Source organism: Pristis pectinata, chromosome 32 (assembly GCF_009764475.1).
Source record: "Pristis pectinata isolate sPriPec2 chromosome 32, sPriPec2.1.pri, whole genome shotgun sequence".
In the NCBI taxonomy this organism is placed as follows: Eukaryota; Metazoa; Chordata; class Chondrichthyes; order Rhinopristiformes; family Pristidae; genus Pristis; species Pristis pectinata.
In genome coordinates this window covers 7,494,968-7,514,520 of record NC_067436.1, presented here as the reverse complement: position 1 = coordinate 7,514,520, position 19,553 = coordinate 7,494,968, and the positions used below count along the sequence as shown (strand labels likewise).

The 19,553-nt window shown below is 41.1% G+C and overlaps 1 protein-coding gene across 1 annotated transcript in view; it reads left to right on the top strand.

Annotated features, from left to right (window-relative positions):
• Window positions 1-19,553, top strand: part of malt3 (MALT paracaspase 3) — a 103,709-nt gene that overhangs the window by 44,594 nt on the left and 39,562 nt on the right. The window contains exons 4-8 of the mRNA XM_052042613.1: window positions 2,463-2,641; window positions 4,314-4,413; window positions 9,602-9,649; window positions 10,727-10,780; window positions 12,836-12,862. Of these exons, the coding sequence (XP_051898573.1) occupies window positions 2,463-2,641; window positions 4,314-4,413; window positions 9,602-9,649; window positions 10,727-10,780; window positions 12,836-12,862 (408 nt within the window). The remainder of the gene's footprint in view (window positions 1-2,462; window positions 2,642-4,313; window positions 4,414-9,601; window positions 9,650-10,726; window positions 10,781-12,835; window positions 12,863-19,553) is intronic.

Below are 19,553 nucleotides of genomic sequence, written 5' to 3'. Positions count from 1 at the left end.
AGAACTCCAGTCTGAGCAACTTTCTAGAAGAAGCATATCCTCTCAGTTTTAGTACCATCCTTGCAGGTAATTTTGCACCCCCTCCGGTGCTCTGCTATCCCTTTTACATTTTGAATAGTACCAAAGCTCAATGTGAACTTAATCTACTTCTCTGCCTTTCAATTGTCTTTTTAAAAATAAAGCTCAGTGCTTGGTTTGCATTTTGCAATTCTTTGCAATTCCAGTCCAGATGAAGGGTCTCGATCCAAACATCGACTGTCCATTTCCCTCCACGGATGCTGCCTGACCCGCTGAGTTCCTCCAGCAGCTCGCTTTTTGCTCCGGGTTCCAGCATCTGCAGTCTCTTGTGCCGCCTCCTTGCATTTTTGTTGTCTTGCAGCACTACTTTTGTGATTTGTGAATGTGTGCCTCCAGATCCCTTTCCTTCTCTTGCCCATTTATCTTTTTGTTATCCAAGCGACCTATAGCCTATCTATGCTTCCTACTAAACTGCACCTAATCATACATAACTTCCATATATTATCACTTACAGACTTATTATGCAGGATCATTGATTCCTTGTCATTTATTTTGGTAGCTTTTATAGGTAAGTGATGTACAAAATGTTGTGTCACCTGTATATAATATTCCTGTTATGAAAACAGAAAATCATGGAACTACAGTGTGAATTCATTTGAATACGAGTGCCAATGTGCACTCTTTTTAAAGATCTAATATTCCAATGTGTACAATAGTAGAAATCGAGGAAAAACAAATTAATACTTAAAGGTCATCATCCTGAATCAGTAACTGTTTCTTTGTCCCTTGTTCTCTCTGTCTGTGTGTGTTGATCTATCTCCCTCCCCACCCACCTCCAACATATGCTACTGAGTATTTTCTAGTATTTTACAGATGGGGTACAACTTTTACACTGTTTCCTTATTGCTGTTTACAGACACAGAGAGTGGGCATATAAACGGGAAATTGTGGCCTAAATGGCTAGTGTTGTTGCAGTGTAGAGAGACACCAATTTCAGATCAAAGAATTGAAAGCAGGAAGAGGGCCTGCTGATCACTTATATTTGTGTCACTAGCTCATCTGCCAGAGACAGCTTCTTAACTCTGGTTTCCTTTCCTTTCACCACGTCCTTTAGCAGCTTCTTCTTAATTCGGTTGTTTGCTCAAAATAATCAGACATTCTATGAATTAAACATTTTAAAGAAATAAAATCAAAATACAATTAAGTAATACTAAAATATTCCAAAAAAATCAAAGCCATTGTGAATTAGTCAGCATTAAAATTCAGAGTGTTGCAAAATATTCTGATTGTAATTTATTTTCCTGTTTACTTTCAATCACAAATTTTACTTTGGGTTAGCAGACACAAAAGTTCTGTGGAATATCTGGTTTAATTGTGATTTGAATTCCTTCCAGTTAACATACAGCTGGAAGGCATGCGTTTATTGGCATTAAACTCGCACGCCCAGTAGCAGTTGCACAATCCCACATGGCACTTACCTTCAGCAATATCCCTACCAGTCATCAATTAGCCCTCCAGATATTAGATCCTATCAGCATCAACTGTGGATACAAGACTTATGTCTTGGTTGTTGCACTGGAGAATCCAGGCAGTCCAATACATTCACTGCTTCTCTCCAGGTGGACTTAACTTGCTGAGGATCATGCTTATAGAACCTCCTGTGATTACTTTTTTTTAATATGAAGTGCTTGGAGTAGTTCACTGGTGACCCAGATAGTGATTTGTACAAATTTGACAATATTACTTTGCTAATATGTTCAACACCAATTTTTACGAAGTATTGTTGGATTAGAACAAGCCACTGTCTAGGTCACCACTACTACAAGCATTTAGTATTGTTTTTAAGAAAAGCAAAGTCCTTTATCAATTCAGATTTTCACCTTTAAAGGCCTGCATATTCTTCTGTTCTGTTAATGGTCTTGTGGTAGAGATATGAACTCTATTTTAGTGCTAAACGAGCAAAGTACTAATGCATACACTAAATGTGCACACTGAAATCAATGGAATGGAGGACATTTACACTCTGAACCCCTCAGTATTAGAAGATAAATATCTAGCCCTTGATTTTCAAGGTGTACTTTCTTTTCTGGCCAAAGTATATGATGTTTTATTCATTGAACTGCCATTTTGCTAACTCAAATAACTTGCTCCATGTCTTCAGTCTCCATGCTTTCAAATTTGCTATAATCAGCAAACTTTATCATTCTGAACACATCCAGGGGAATTCAGCAGAAATTTCTTTCTGCTAAGATGTTAAACCACACTACCACAGGGCATGGTTGAGGCAAATAACAAATATGTTTTTAAGGGGAAGCTTGGTATGCATCTAATGGCAAGATAATATAATTTTATTGTCTTACATTTTGATGCCCTGCAACTGCAATACTTTGCTTGCCTTGCAAATACTATATTGTAATTTGACGTATTCTATTGTACATTGATAGCAGCATTACCTCAAAAATGGCAGGGAGAGCTAGTGATTGGACTGCAGCCTGAGCCCTCGAGAGTAAAAGTTGGACAAAGAGCATCCTTGATGTGTGTTGCATTCGGAATTCCTGCTCCCAAATACCAGTGGTACAAAAATGGAATACAGTTACCTCATCAAACCAAAGAGGAGTTAACAGTAAGTTGACTTTAAATAAATTTGCATCTTTTAATAACTATCAAGGGTGCAAGAATAATTGATTAATCTGAAAGCAGCTCCCCTAAAGGAGACCGTGAGCATGGTTTGTTTGTAACTACTGATTCATTAGTCAGGAGCTGATACATATTTGGATGGCTGGATCATACAGTGCTGAAGGTTAAGCAGCATTTTAATGGCTCTACCCTTACAGTTCCAGTAAAAATTGGTACAATCTTCCATTATAATTTTGGACAGTTGTATAATGAATGGCATTAGATGTGCACAATTAGCAAATATTTAATTTCCCCCCAGATTACTGAAACACTGTTTGAAGAAGGAGTCTCTAAGTGGGTCAATGCTGTGGAGCTGACAGACAAGTATTTATTGGGTCAAATCATGCATGCTTTTGGCTGGTGGTTCTAGAAGGAAACTATTCGTGGGTCAGCTTATCTCCTACTTCTGTACCTGTGCATTGAAATGTAGAAGTCAGAGTTGAGCTGGAAGTTGGATGCTAGACTGACATGCTGGGCTGATCCACTTTGCAGTTGACCCCTCAGCTTTACAATAGCTATGGCGGGCTTAAGTAGTGCGACCCCATTCATTTGAATGAGGTCCGTCTCCGTAAATAAAAGAGTAATTGCAGTTGAGCGTTTTATTATCCTTTACTTCATATTGATGTTTTAGTTAATTGTAAGGACTTTAAGGTGTTCTTAATTTTTTTTAAATAAGTATATTTGAATTTTCTTTCAATGTCCGATATTATGGGCTATCTAGAGATCATCAGGGCATACATAGGACACGGCCTCAGGGTCTATCACCTGCGATCTAGGGCAACAAACAATCTGCTGGAAGAACTCAGCAGGTCAAGCAGCATCTGTGGGAGGAAAGAAACTGTCGACGTCAGCGTTGCTCCAGATTCCAGCATCTGCAGTCTCTTGTGTCTCCACCCAAGATCTCAGTGCTACTTATGGCCCACTCCATTTCATGGGAGGACTAATGAGTACGGAGGATCAGTTTGGTCGTCTCTCATGTCTGGATCATGCAGTGGATTGGATCCAGTGAGAAATGGCCCAATGATTTGTGATATGAACTTGCAGTCTATTGGCTTTGTGATGTATCCACTGTTAAATTAAACAGGATAGTAGAATATGAAAATGATCATTCTAAGACACAAAGAAGAAGAGCTGCCAGACGCCTGTAGATAAAGAATTATTGGAAAAAAAACGATATGCAATAGTCCTTTGGAACAGAACACGTAGTGGAGATCTGGAGTTATTCGGTATTCTTTTATGGCTGAGAGTCAGTGTGGAAATATCAGAACTAAGACTGAGATTCTTGTTAATAAGGGCTATTAGTAAGATTCAAACTGGGTAGATTAAGCTAAGAGATTAGCCAAGAAAGGGTTTAAAGAGCTGAATGGCTGGTTCCTTTTCCTATGTTCCTACAAGTTTATTATGTTCTGTACTGATTAATTATTCTTTTGCCTTTTGGTTATTGGAAATACAAAGATGTAACATTTTACCCAACTCATTTCCATATGAAGATAATACAAAGGTCTTGACTTGAGAAATGGCTGTGAAAGCAAATCACTGGATCCCGTCAGTGATCAGATAAATGTTGTTCTGTGTAGGCTGTATTTGAAAATGTATGTTTTTGTTCTCTCTGTACCCAGATAGCTGCGGCTGAGATGAGACATCATGGGTCTTACTTATGTGCAGTCACCAATAACCAAGGACAGGAGTGCTGGAGTTCTGCTGCTGACATAAGCGTAGGTAAATACCAGCACAGCGCTGTTGTTAATGTCTCACGGAATTAGATTAATTATGTAGAATTAACAACCCAGAAACAGGTCATTCAGTATGCACTACCACTGTTCCTCCTCAGGCCATCTTTACAGCATATCCTCTGTCCTGGTCTTTCAAATGTGCTTATCAAGCTTCACCCAAACCCAAATGCTTCCTATCTTTTGAAATTCACTACTTCATACCTTAAGATGCAGGGTCTGTTATCTTATAATGTGCCAATATCTTGATTTGAAATATCAACAATCAAAGGTAATGCTTTCTTAATTTCATTGTGATTCCTTTGAAACACTCACATGGTTATTAACTGCATATACTAAGAACATCCAGTCATGACTCACCTGATTTGTTTATCTTCAATCCTTGTAATAGTGTGTAGAAGAAAACTGTTGTGGTAAAGTTAAGCTGATAACTGTGAACATCCTGCAGGCAGTTAAGGGCATGTGTAATTGGTAACTGGTTCTTGTGGTGCTTTATTCTTGAATGCCTGTTCCTGCAGAAAAGATATGTTTCTTTAATAATACAGAATGCAAGAAAGGTACCACCAATACATCAACACTATTATGTTTAATCTTTTACATTTTGGGCATTGTTGCTTTATTTTATCTGGATGATGGGGAAAACAGGAAATGAACCTCTTTTGCCCAGAGTTAAGACTAGTTGCACCAGCAAAAGGCTTTGTGCCAGCAGTCCAGGTGGAATTACATCCAAGTGTGAAAGGCTGCAGCAGGATGCCGGTAATCAGCGTCATCCAGTAATAGCAGATGAACACAATGCAGTGAGGGTCCTGTCGAAGGTATCGTCTTGAACCCAGTGGGGAAGTAACAGCTGCCACAGCACTATCCAGGCATTATTTTGGAACAAGAGCACAGGAGTTTTCTCTATCCTTCAACCACTATTGCTCAAAAAAGGTTATTTGGCTATTGTAGTCATCAAAGTCCAATTGCCTGCTACATTTGCTACATTTCCTACATTGCAGTAATGGTACATTGCCAGATGCCTGTCTCTACAACCTGACATCACAAAAGGTGACAAAGGAGTGCAAATCATTCTTTTTTTCGTTAGTGAATTTGGTTAAAATAGTAGAATTATATAAACAGCTGTTGAAGCTTTCCTAAACCAGTAACATGGGGCACGCATTCCTGATTTCTAACTTGCATAATAATTGTCACCAAGTTGCTTATGGCATTCATAGAGGATCCAAAGATACCAAGTATAAGGATCGTAAAAATGCATGCAGATCCTGTACAGTTTATATCAAAACTAAGGCAAGGTGTAAGATGCTTTACTCGTTAACCTAGCTGTCCCACAACGGAGCCTGGGGCAGAAAACATTGACAGGGCTTGCCCATAAGCCATCAAATAATAATGATAATGTAGGAGTTGGGCATCAAACAAGAAATTAAAGATGTTTGTAACAAGGGTTCTACGGGAAAAATGGGTGACTTTAATTTACATATGGACTGGGCAAAACAGTTTAGAAATAATACTTTAGTGTTTGAATTACTGGAGTATGTATGAGATGCTTTTCTTAGTCCAATATGTTGAGGGTCCAGCCAGGAGAGTAGCTACCCTACACTGGGTACAGCACAATGTGGAGGGGAAATTAATAAACGTTGTGTGGGATCAATCCAAAACTGGGGTCCTAACTTAAACAAAAAAAACTATTACGGTATGAGGAGTGAGTTAGCTCTGATAGACTAAAAGGCATGAAGTTGGATAGGCAATAGCAGACATTCATGGAATGAATACAGGAACTGCAACAGTTATAAATTCCATTGTGGAGCAGAAACTCAATAGGAAAAGTAACCCAATCATGATTTACAAAAGAAGCTAAAGATGGCATTAAATCTAAAGGGGAGGGATAAAAAGTCACCAGGAAAAGTGACGGACCTGAGGATTGGGAGCGGATTAGAATTCAGCAAAGAAAGGGACAGGACATTGATTAAGAGATGGTTTAAAAAAAATGGGTATGAGAGTAAACTTGAAAGGAACATGAAAACAGATTGTAAAAGCAGAATCAGTGGATGTGGTGTATTTGGATTTTCAAAAGGCATTTAATAAAGTCCCACATAAGAAGTTAACATGGGAAATTAAAGCACATGGGGTTGGGGATAATACACTGGTATGGATTGAAAATTGGTTGACAGACAGGAAACATAGAATAGGGATAAATGGGTCTTTTTCAGGGTGGCGGGCAGTGACTAGTGGGGTTACATCAGGAACCTGTGCTTATTCACAATATACATCAATAATTTGGATAAGGAAACCATATGTAATATTTCAAAGTTGGCCACCAGAATTAAACTTCGTGAGATCGTGAATTGTCCGGACAACACAATGAGCCTCTGAGGCAATTTAGACTAGTTGAGTGAGTGGGCAAATATATGGAAGATACAGTACAAGTGGATAAAAGTGAAGTCATCCTCTTCGGTAGGAAAAACAAAGGCAGTATTATTTATCTCAGGAGAGGTTGAAAAATTATGTACAAAGGAACACCAGTCTATGTAAGCAAATATGTAGGTGGAGCAAACAGTTAAGGAAGCAGAGAGCATGTTGGCTTTCATTGCAAGAGAATTTGAGCACAGGAATAAGGATATCTCGTGTCAATATGCAGAGCCTTGGTGAGATCACACCTGGAGTATTGTGTGCAGTTTAGAATAGAATTGCAGCAAAGGTTCCCCAGACCTCTTCCAGGGAAGACAGGACTTTCGTACGAGGAGAGATTGAGTTGACTGGGCCTGCTTTCACCAGAGTTTAGAAGAATGAGAGGGAATCTCATTCTGATAGGGCTACAGTTTATGCTCTGGAGAAGAGGAGGACGGGTTCCCTGGCTAGAGGATCTCTGTGTCAGCACAATGGGTAAGACATTTAGGACTGAGATGAGGAGCAACGTCTTCACTCAGAAGATGGTGAACCTGTGGATTTCTCAACTACGGAAGGCAGTAGAGACCAAGTTGTTGAATATATTAAGGAGATAGGCACAAAAGGGGTGTGGGGAGAATTGGAATATAATTTTGAGAGAGTTCATCTACCATATTTGTATTGAATGGTGGAGCAGGCTCAAAGGGCCACAAAGCCTATTCCCGCTCCTAATTTCTGTGTTTCTAATGTCCTGGCCAAAAAAACGTGAGCTGGGCTTTAACCAAAAGTCATCTTGTACGTTACTTAGAATACGAGTTCATCCTTACTGACACTAAAGCCTAGAAATTAGACCTATTTGCACCCTAATCTTATGCGTAACTTGCAAATAAAGATGGTGTTAACATGATTGGCCTATTTCATTTGGAAATCCACTCGTAGGCAAAGTGCACTGGTCACTTCTGGGTTCAGCTCACCCTAACGAGCATGTCATTTCCCTGGCATTATTTGCATATGTGGTGACACCATTGTGCATCCCAGCCATTTGGTCTCGCCAGCAGAAAACGGGACAATAAAGTACAACCAATGACTCGTGTTTTTAACTCACAATGAAACAAGGGGAAAACCCAACACTAAGTCGTCGACCTTGCATGGATTATGGTGTCATGACTGGACATTGATGAGTTGGTGTCTGATTGTGCCTGCCTCATTATTTGCTGCATTGCTTGTGCTGGCTATCAGTCATGTGTCAGAGTACTTATAGGAGCTTTTCACCACAGACATAAATAGTGCAGTCTCTGCTTGAATGATGAGCCCAGCTTCATGGTAACTTGCGGCCAGTTGCCACACTAGATCCATGGCAGTCTTAAGCTACTGTACTTTGGCTGCCATGGAGAGTGATTTTTAGGACTGACTTATTTTCCAGTAGTCAGTGTGGGTATAATAAGCATCTGCTGCTTTGGGGGATGCACAGGGAGTAATTTAATAAAGGAGACGTACAATCTATCCTTGCAACTTCTTCACTGGTAAATTTCAGTGATTTAGTGATTTTTTTTTCCCATTTGTAGATTCCTTGATTGGGCACCAGGGCTAAGCTCAGCACCTATCTGTTGTGCCAAAAATGGGGAAATCCAATCTCTAGGAATCAATGTTACATTTAAAAAGTTGTCATGTAGAGAAAATTCAAAGTAAAAAGTGTCTGGCGGCTCTATGATTTCCATTATAACCAGGGTCTGTGTATTCTATAAAATTATTTCAAATATATCTGGATCCTTTGCCATTCAACATTAATAGAGTCACACAGGTGCTCTCGCCCACTGTGTTCATGCAGACCATCAAGTACCCTTCTATGCTCATCCTATTTACCACCACTTTAATTGGCTTTGTGATCCAAGTGTTTGTCTAGATGCTTTTAACTTGATGTGAGTGCCTCTCCCTCAGTTAGTACATTCCAGATTTCAACCACCCTCTGGGTGAAAAATTCTTCCTCATATCCCTTCTAAACCTCTTACCCCTTACCCTACACATATGCCCTCTAGTTTTACACAATTTTAATCTTGTTTTAGTCTTAGACCCTGTATATGTTTATGCCTTCTCTGGAAGTGGATGTCACTAGCAAAGTCAGCATCATCATCCGTATTCGGTTGCTCCTGTGAAAGTAATGGAGAGTCACGTTGAACAGCTACAATGCAAGTGGGCCCTTTGCCATTCAACATTTTAATAGAGTATACAGCACAGGTTCAGGCCCTTCGGTCCACCATATCCATGCTGACCATCAAGTACCCATCCACACTAATCCAATTTACCAACACTTTAATTGTGCCTTTGAGTAAAGACTTTCAGAACGTTGACTCCGTGACGATCAATTAACATGATGGGGAACTGTCGATCAAGTCCATTGCCTTGACATTAAAATTAAACCCATGGAGTCATACAGCACTGAAACAGGCCCTTCGGCCCAACTGGTCCATGCTGATCAAGATTCCCATCTCAGCTCGTCCCATTTGGCCCTTATCCTTCTAAATCTTTCCTATCCATGTACCTGTCCAAGTGCCTTTTAAATGTTGTTAATGTGCCTGCCTCAACCACTTCCTCTGGCAGCTCATTCCATATAATGACCACCCTCTGGTGAAAATGTTACCCCTCAGGTTCCTATTAAATCTCTCCCCCCCTCACTTAAATCTCTGCCCCCTATTGTAAGGATGTTGCTGGTGCCTTGTTCTGTTTTTGCTGTGGGCATTTATGTAGATAATTTCCAAGGTTTTAATTAGAATGTTTCATGTTATTTCTTCATGCAGTGGAAAACATCAGTTTTGCAGTGTCACTACCTTCCCGAAGAGTGAAAAGTAAGTATTAGGTTTTCTTTGAACATTTCCAGATAAAGATCCAGATAAAAATTTGGTAAGTTGGATGCTTTGGGGTGTGAATCCAGCCTGGCCTATTTGGTATAAATTGACCCTGTCAGTCCCTTCGTAGTGTTTCTACAGTGTGTTTGGTTATACTTGCTTTTCTGCTGTAGATATGTAGTTCATGGAATCAAGAACTTCCAACTCTGGGTGGCACAGTAGATGCAGTTTAGTAGAACCGCTGCCTCACAGCTCGAGTGACCCAGGTTCAATCTTGACCTTCCGTGTGAGTTTGTACATTCTCCTTGTGATGGGGTGGGTTTCCTCCCACATCCCAAAGATATGCTGATTGAGATGTTAGTTGGCCACTGTAAGTTGCCTCTAGTGTGTAAATGAGGGGTAGAATCTGAAAGTAGAGTTGATGGAAATGTATGGAAAATAGGTTACGAGGGAAGTATTAGTTGGGGGAACAGAATTGCTCTGTGAGTTGGCATAGACCAGATGGGCTAAAATGACCTCCCTCTATATCATCGAGAAATATGGAAATTTCAAACTCACTTCATTCAGGATCCACATATCCAGTGGAGAAAGAAGAGGGTAATTCCTGTGTCCTTAAGATAGAATAAGGAATATGAGAACTGGAGCATTTGTGCAGAATATTCAGTTCCTTGAACCTGCTCCGCAATTCAGTTTGATCCTGGCTGGTCTGCAGTAATCTATTCTCCTTCTAGTTGCTTAACTCTCTGCCTTAACAAAATGTATCAATATTGGTCTTGAAATTTTCACTTGTCCACCAGCCTTAACAGATTTTAGGGAGAGAGCTCCATTACCCCGTGTGAAGAATTGCTACCTGATGTAAGCACGACTGCCTAAGGTTAGGTTCCTTTGTCCTGGATTTTCCCAACTGCAGGAAGCAATCTTTCTCCCTCTACCTATCCAAACAAATCATGTTAAACATCTCCTGTAATCACCTCTTGGTCTATATTCAAAGGAACATGCTGAAACAACACATACTTTTGAGTGAAGTTTGTTTAAGGTTATTTTGAAATGTAGTGATGTGCAATGATTCATTTCCAGGTTCACATGAAGGGAAGGCGGCAGAAAAGTCCACGCCAGTCTATCTGATGCCAGGTGGGACAGAAAGTACTTGACGTAATTTTGACTTTTTCCCACTTGTGTGTGGGTGTGAATTAAGAAAGGAAAAGTAATTCCTTCAGCAAACAGGTTCCAGCAAAACTGGTGATGTAATGCTAGAAGCATTCCCGAGCTTCAAACTACAACCTCTGTGCAAAACATTTGGGTGTCAACGAAAATGAAACTTGATTGATTTCAATTAAAAGTTGTTTGTAACTTAATTGACACTTTCAGAGCTTTAAACTATCTATACAAATCCTTGATTTGCTTATTAATGCTATGGGTCAGATTAAGTCAGGAAGCCCCAACTTCTTTTAAAGCAAACTCTCAGAGTTTTGTTGTGATCTATCCTTCTATACTGTTGCACATATTTCTGTATTACTCTCTGAAAGAGTTGCTGTACTAAAACTTGCATGTCTGTGTCAGAGCACAATTGCTGCTTGCTTGTTCCTGCCATCGAAAGTATTGGCCTGCTCGTACCTGGCCTTGGTCCTGTAAGCCTTTCAGTAGCAGGCTGTGGCTGCATCTCCTCAGTTCTGGGAGAACAGTAAATCTGCCACCTCACAAGATGAGCTGGCCAGCAGTAAGGAGACAAGTTGCCAGCATTCTGTGAGATGGGGGTTAGGCTTTAGACAAGCCTGTCGTGGACTGGGTTTGTTTTCAGACCCAGGCAAGAGAAGACAAAATGGTCCCGTGGACCTTCTCTACCATTCAGTCAGATTGTTGCTGAATCTGTGTTTCCACTCTGTCCCTATAGATTCCCTGGTGTTCAAAACTGTCAGTCACAATTATAATTAGTAGCTAAGCATCCAAAAGTAGAGAAATCCAAATAGCCACAGTTATTACATAGAACAGTACAGCACAGAACAGGCCCTTCGGCCCACAATGTTGTGCCGACATAGCTATTCCCTCCTGCCTACAGAATACCCATATCCCTCTATTTTCCTCTCATTCATGTGCCCTTCCAAGCCCTTCTTGAAAGCCCCCAATGAGTTTGCCTCCACCACCCTATCAGGCAATGCATTCCAGGCATCCACCACTCTCCCAGTAAAAAACAGGCCCCTCACGTCTGTTCTGAACTTACCCCCTCTCACCTTAAATGCATGCCCACTGGTATTGGATCGCTTAGTAATGGGAAAAAGATATTGTTTGTCCACGCTGTCTATGCCTTCTGGGTGAAGAACTTATAACTTCTCTCAGTTGTGCTCTCCTTGCCCCCACCAAAAAAGAACATTAAAACAATATCCAAGGTACTTTTGTAAAGGGATAGCATGGGTTGTTCATTGCTGGGGAGAGGCGGACAGAGCAAGCTCCACATGACTGAACCTCGAAACTACATTTGAGATCCTGTATGGTAGATTAATTGGCCATTGTAAGTTGCCCCTGGTGCAGGTGGCTGCTACATGAATCAGGAGGAGCTTATGGGCATGTGAGAATGAATGGGCTGCAGGGAAATAAATGGAGGAATGGGGCTGATGGGCTTGCTCTGAGAGCCAACGTGCTTTCGAAGGGCCAAAAGGCCTCCTTCCATGTCATAAGAAAAATATGAAAAAATATAATCAGGATCTTGAGCCACATACTTTAATGAAGTCCTGAATGGACTACTATCACCATTTTGCCTGGGGTCATTGGAGCAGGAATTGGGTAGCAAGTGCAGCACTACGGGTTTTAAGACGGCCGCTCTTTCGGGCTCGAGTGTAGATGAGCCAATAACCAGCTGCTCGCACTTTCTGTTTTATTACCAACTGCCAAATTATCACTCCTCCCCCTTCTCGTAAAAACCCACAGGCAGGGTAGTTTGGAGATTCATTGAATAAATGTGACTGCCTTTAGGTATGTGTTCTGTGAAGGCTAACAGTATTGCTACGGCAACCTCCCAATTGCTTACAGTTTCATAAGGGTAACCAGACCATCAGTGGAATGTCTTTTTTTGAACTTATGCATGAACAAGGCCTGTTTATATCAGTGATCTGGCCATGATGTTCTTTTAGTCTTGGCAGGAAGAGACATCTTTGTTCTTATGTATTTTTTTTCTTTCTCTTTCCTTTCCAGCCACACATCAAGATGTCAGACTATGCGGTATGTCATTACTCATTTGTGTTTGCATTTTGGTTTTTGTGTCCACTCACGTGTCTGTTAAAGGTTTTCTTAGCATTGTCACAGCATGAGTTTTTGCATCATCAGGATCAGATTAATCAATGAATCATATCAAAAATGTTCTTTTTTTTTTGCTGCTATTTACTTAATATAATTCTATTTAATTAATATTTATAGCACTGAAGCCCATACTTGTGCTCCACACATCCCTCCTCCCACGTAACCCTTCTGCTCACAGGGAAGCATTTTGTCTGACGTGAAGCTCCAGGAGATGTACAGAACTGTGAGAGGTTGAAAGGAAACACACTTCCATTTCATTCTCTCCTGATATGTGGTAGTTGAAGGCTGTCGTCCTGTGATGAGCCATTGAGAGACAGTAGCTCTTCACTGCTGGTTACCCAGACTGTTTACGTGGCACCAAAGAGCCAGATTTTCCAATCTTCTGGTATATATCTTGTTTCTTAAGTAAAGATAAGGACCCTGAGGTCTTCTGCTTTTCTGCTGAATCTTGAGAAAACAGCACCACTAGATTAAAAAAACACAATTCCACTGCAGGGATTCCATTTATTTGCTACCATTTAAGTAATTCTATTACTAAACGAGGATGATGTCCATAGCTTCTTAAGTTCAAGATAATCTTCCAGACACCTCCAAACTGTTAATGGAATGATAGAGAAAACCAAGGACAAGGGGCATAAAGGACTAGTTTGCTGTATGTACTCGTGTATAATGCCTCAGATTAGTAAACTGAAGGGACTTCTCCTCTGTAGTTCTACGACTTTACTGAATTGCTATCAATTTGAGAACTGTAAGGTGAGGCCTGGGTAGCTGCAACCCAGTGGCCGTGCTCTCATTTCTGAGTCAGTAATGCTGGGTTTAAGTCCCACTCCCACTCTGGTGTCTTGAACATAAAATCTCATTGTGATACTGAGAAAGTGAAGGGCTGTCAAAAGTGCCAAATTTTGAATGTGACATTAAACCAAGTCCTCTCTCCACTTCTGGCTGTACTTGAAAGATCCCATCAGTCCTGTTCCCCCATTTATTTCCATGCAACCTATTCTCTCTCACATGCCCATCAACTCCCCTTCCCGATTATCTTAACACCCACCTATACATTAGCAGTAATTTATAGCAGCCAATTAACCTACTGGCTAGCACGTTATCTGAGATGTGAGAGAAAACTAGAGTGACCAAAGGAAACCCACATGGTCAGAGAATGTGCAAACTCTACATAGGCAGCACCCAAGGTGAGGATTGAACTCGGGTTGCTAGAGTTGAGCCAGCAATGCTCCCTGTTGCAGCACATCATTCTCATTATCACAAGGTGATTTAAGGGATTTTGCTTTTTGCAAATTGGTTGCTGTGCATCACCTTGAAACATCCTGAAGTCATGACAGATGCTATAAACATATGAATTAGGAGCAGGTGTCTTGGTCCCTGAAGTCTGCTCCACCATTTAATAAAATCTTGGGTGATCTAACTGTAATATAACTCTGCATTCCTGCCTCCCCCGGTAATCTTTCATCCCATTGCTTATGAAGAATCTATCTACAACTGCCTTAAAATTATTCAAATACTCTCCTTTGTTCCGTGCCACAAGTACAGATTGTTTATAGGCAAATGGCCAATTCTTTTATTGCAGTCATGAACTAACATAGTTTCTCACACCCAATTCCTAAATTAAAATGGGGATGGAGAGAAGTAAGTTACTTTTCATGTTGCTGATAAAACATGAGTAGAGATAATCAATTACATCAAAAGAGAATTGGGAACAAGAGACGTGGGCACTGAGAATAAAAGAATAACATTTCAACAGAGTGCAGGAGTGATAAGATTAATGAGGTGCCAGTGTTGTACATCATGTCTGATGGAATGAAAGAGCCTAGATTTCTGTCACATCCTTTCACAACTAATAGTTTTTGGGATACTCTTTGCAGCATCCACACCACAGATTATCAGAAAGAAAGGGTTGAATCGTAAAGAGAGCAGGATTTAGCAGGACACGGAGAGAAAAGGGAACTAAAGTGACTGCTGCAAGATGCCTTCTCCCTGTGTCAGTAGTATAGATCAGGGTACCAAGATTTTTTGCTTGAAGTGCCATTTTCAGGTTGGAGCAGAGAATCATGCGTACATTTGCTGTTGGGACTTGGGTGAGAGCAAAACGTGGAACTCACTAGGTATGTGCAAATGGCACACTTGTGCAAAATTCTACCATGCACGAGGCCCATGAGAGCACCAAAAGATGTCTTAGCAGAAGAACCCTCCTTCATTGCTAGCTTATAGGGCATGACCTTTATCTAGATGCGATGGAGTATCTAAGTCATTCAGCTTTCCATTGTTACTGATAGTCCTCAACAAATCCTTCACTGTTGAAGTCCTCAGCACCCCCCTCCCCCTCACACTGTCATCTGTCTGAGTTCCCCAACTCTCTACCCAACCTCCTCTCTAACCTCCAACTGCAATCTAATCCATAACGCATGTCTTTGCATTCCTCACTCTGCTTTAGTGGTTGATCATGGAGGAAGGGCCTACTTTGCAGCATGATGCATTGGGCCTCTGGAGCAGTAGAACGTCAAAGTCTCCACTTCAGAAGTTCTGTCCTTCAGTGTTTAAAGCCAAGAAATGCTGCTGAACAAATCCAGCGTTTTGCGTCCCTGATGAATGCCGCAGATAAGCAATGTCAGGGCATTGTGGAACAATGGAATTTATGAACTGATCAAAATGCTGATTGGTCTATTTTGCAACTCAGCATCTCAATTCCCCCTTCTCTATTGTAAAGGTAAAGGTCATACCCCAGTGAACAGCAACCAGGTTTAATGCAGGGGTAAGAGGAGCTAGCTGGTCATGACAAAGCAAGCAGGATCTAGAGCACCAGTTCTCCAACTGGGATCACTGGTGGGTCCAAGAAGGGATCCCAAAAGATCCTCAAGTTTGTCAACCAGTTCTGCTGTCAAATATAAGATTGCCTACAATTTGATGTCATGGAAAATTTATCACATATTAGGAGGACATTCGGCCCATTATGTAAGTACTAACCAAAAACAATGCCTAGCCTAGGCCCACCTTCCAACACTCAATCCATAACCCTGCAGGTCATGGCTTCAATTGCATAGCTCAGCACGTCTTAAGTATCATACGAATTTCTGTCTTTACTGTCTTTTTCAGGTAGTCAGTTCCAGACCACTACCACTCTATGGGTGAAAATAATTTTCCTCCTTTCACATCACAAGACAAAGGAGCAGAAGTAGGCCATTCGGCCCATCAAGTCTGCTCCATGAGCTAAACTAAAACTATTCCTATCTAGCCCCAATTTCCAGCCTTATCCCCATATCCCTTGATACCTTGACTAATTAAATACCTATCAATCTCCTCCTTAAATGCACCCAATGATTGGGCCTCCACAGCTGTACGTGACAAAGAATTCCATAATTTCACTACCCTCTGGTTAAAGAAATTTCTCCTCATTTCTGTTTTAAACCGGGACCCTCTAATTCTAAGATTGTGCCCTCTAGTCCTAGACTCACATATCATCCTTCCACTTATTACTTTAAATCTTGTGCCCCTGGGTTTTGACCTCCTCTGCTAAATGATACAGGTCCTCCTTATTTAGGTATTACACAATTTTATACACCCAATTTAGACTCTTCTGTCCTAAAAAAAGATTTCAGCTTATCCAATCTCTCCTCATACTAAAATTCTCCAATTCTGGCAATAACCTTTTGACTTTACTGTGCACCTTCTCCAGTACAATCACATTTTTCACTGTTATGCCCAAACTGTGGTCTAACTAGTGTTGTATGCACCCTTGTATTCCTTCACAGATCCAAGACTGACATTGGATCTACAGCTTTAAGTGTGACCATTAGTCAAAAGAAGTTCATTCCAAGGTTTACCATGTTTATAAACATGCATAATTTATGAACTTAACATGATGCCAAAAGAAAGCTTCCGTTTGTACATCTTACTTTAACTACTAACAGCATTTGGCATGTCCAAAGCTTCACCATTAACACATATTACATTAACAAAGAAGCTTAATGTAACTGCACCCATTAACCTATTTAGACTCGCTGTATCAGAGGTATTCCCTTTGATCTACATATCCCACTCCCACCTTCTCTCTAACAGAAAACTAATTTGTTTTGTCTTTCCCAGTTCTGATGAAGGATCGCAGGCCTGAAACTTTAACTGTTTGTCCTCCCATATATGCTACCTGACCTGCTCAGTATTTCCAGCATTTTCTGTTTCTATCTCAGATTTCTAGCATCTGCAGTTTTTTTGATTTTCATTAACTACTATACAGCTGAGTCAATTCCATTCTAAGGCCTCGGCCACTTCTCAAGGCAGCTTCCTTCATTAGTGTGTAGCAGTGATTGGCAGATAAATTAGAATCTATTTCTTGGAATAGATATGAACTATTGCTGTCTGCTTTGTTCTTGGCGGGGATTTGACTGTCCAATCATAGATCTGAGATGGCATCTACCTCTTGTAAGGTGAGCTGTCAATCACTTTGATTATGAGTCTGCATGGGCTTTAGTTGGCACAGTGGCGGAGCTGGTGGAGTTTCTGCCTCAAGCTCCAGGGATCAGGGTCCAAATCTGACCTCCCTCTGCTGTTTGTGTGAGTTTTTACATTATCCCTGTGACCACTTGGGTTTCTCCTGGATGCTTTGATTTCCTCCCCCATGCCAAAGACATGTGGTTGGTAGGTTTTATTGGCTATTGTAAGTTGCCCCCAGTCTGTAGGTGAGTGGTAGAATTTGGGAGTAATTGTTGAGAATGTGGGGAGAATAGGTTACAGGGAAAAATGGTGGCAGAATGGGCTTGCTCTGTGAGCCAACATAGACAAGGTAGGCCAAGTGGCCTCTTTCTATGATGTAAAGAAATATTCTGTGCTTTGGCTTGAAGTGGAAAGCATCCCATATGCCTTCCCAACTACCTGAGCAATCTGTTGTGGCAATGCCTTTAAGGATCTGTGAACTTACACTTCAAGTCCCTCTCTTCCTCACACGTTCAGTCACCTTCCATTCGTTGTGTTTTCCCTCCACCTTGTTTACTTCTCCACATTTCTCAGAATCGAATTTCATTTAACGCTTTGCTGCAAGGGGCATGGATTAGTGGGGAGATGAGGGAATTTATTTTCATTCAGAGGGGAGTAAGGACATGGAACTTGCTGCCTGAGAAGCTGGTACAAGCAGAAAGCTTCATCGTGTTTATGAAATATGTGGATGTGTAAATGACCAGCCCATCGATACTTGACTGCAGTCCAAACCTTTGATTTGCAGCCTCAGTCACCAGGCCCCTTATATTTAAGTCTAAATCATTTTTATATGTTAGAAAGCAAGGAAGGAGTTCTAAAATCTGTGGAACTCCACCAGTAACATCTTTCCAAACACGAACACGCCAGTCAATTGCCAATAAGCCATCTCCCCTGGATCCCGCTTTTTTTGATCAGCCTGCCATGTGGGGCTTCCTGAAATGTTTCTCTGTCTACTAGTCAGAGTTATTTTACACTAATTTGAAGACACTTTATTTCAGCTGCTTTTGGTGTTATCACTGCAGAAATCTTTATCACTATTAGGCAAAGAGAAGCAGTCATTTTATAATTATGGCAAGATATATAGTAGTATATATTGTATAATAGTATAAAAAGAAAATATATTTTTTTATACAGTAGTTAAATAAAAGGACATCAAATTACAACTAATGAAATAAAGTAGGGTTGCAGGATCAGGTGATGTGTTGTAGCTGCATGATGTGGGAGCACGTGGACCCCATTGTGGTTCCTAGTGACCACATCTGCAGCAAGTGTTGGTTGCTCGAGGAACTCAGGCTCAAAATTGATGACCTGGAATCTGAGCTTCAAACACTGCAACATATCAGGGAGGGGAGATTTACCTGGACGCTGTGGTTCAGGAGGCAGTCACACCCATTAGATGAACCACTTCAAATTCGGTCTGTGGTCTGGGTCAAGAGGGTGTGACTGTGAGTGAGGCAGGTAAAAGGATTCAAGAGGTAGTGCTGGAGAAGCCTTGGCCCTTGAGCTTATCCAATGGGTCTGAGATTCTTGCTCCCTTTGTGGATGAGAGTGGGAACTGTAGAAAGGATGAGCAACCAAACCGTGGCACTCTAGTTCAGGGAGCCATTCAGGAGGGGGAAGAGAAGAGAAATGTAGTTGTAATTGGGGATAGTATAGACACAATTCCCTGTCACAAGGATCAAGAGTCCCGAAGGCTGTGCTGCCTGCCTGGTGCCCAGGTTTGGGACACCTCATCTGACCTGTAGTGGAATTTGGAGTGGGAGGGAAAAGATCTAGTTGTCATGGTCCATGTGGGTACCAGCGACATAGGTAGAACAAGGAAAGAGATTCTGCTGAGGGAATTTGAGCAGCTAGGGACTAAATTAAAAAGCAGAACCAAAAAGGTAATAATCTCTGGATTGCTACCTGAACCACAAACAAATTGGCACAGGGTCAATAAGATCAGAGAGTTAAATGCATGGCTCAAAGATTGGTGTGGGAGAAGTGGTTTTGAACTTGTGGGACATTGGCACCAGTATTGGGGAAGGAGGGAGCTGTTCTGATGTGATGGGCTCCACCTGAACCATGCTGGGACCAGGGTTCTGGCAAATCGCATAACTAGGGCTGTAGATTTCTGAATTCACTCCCTGTTTAG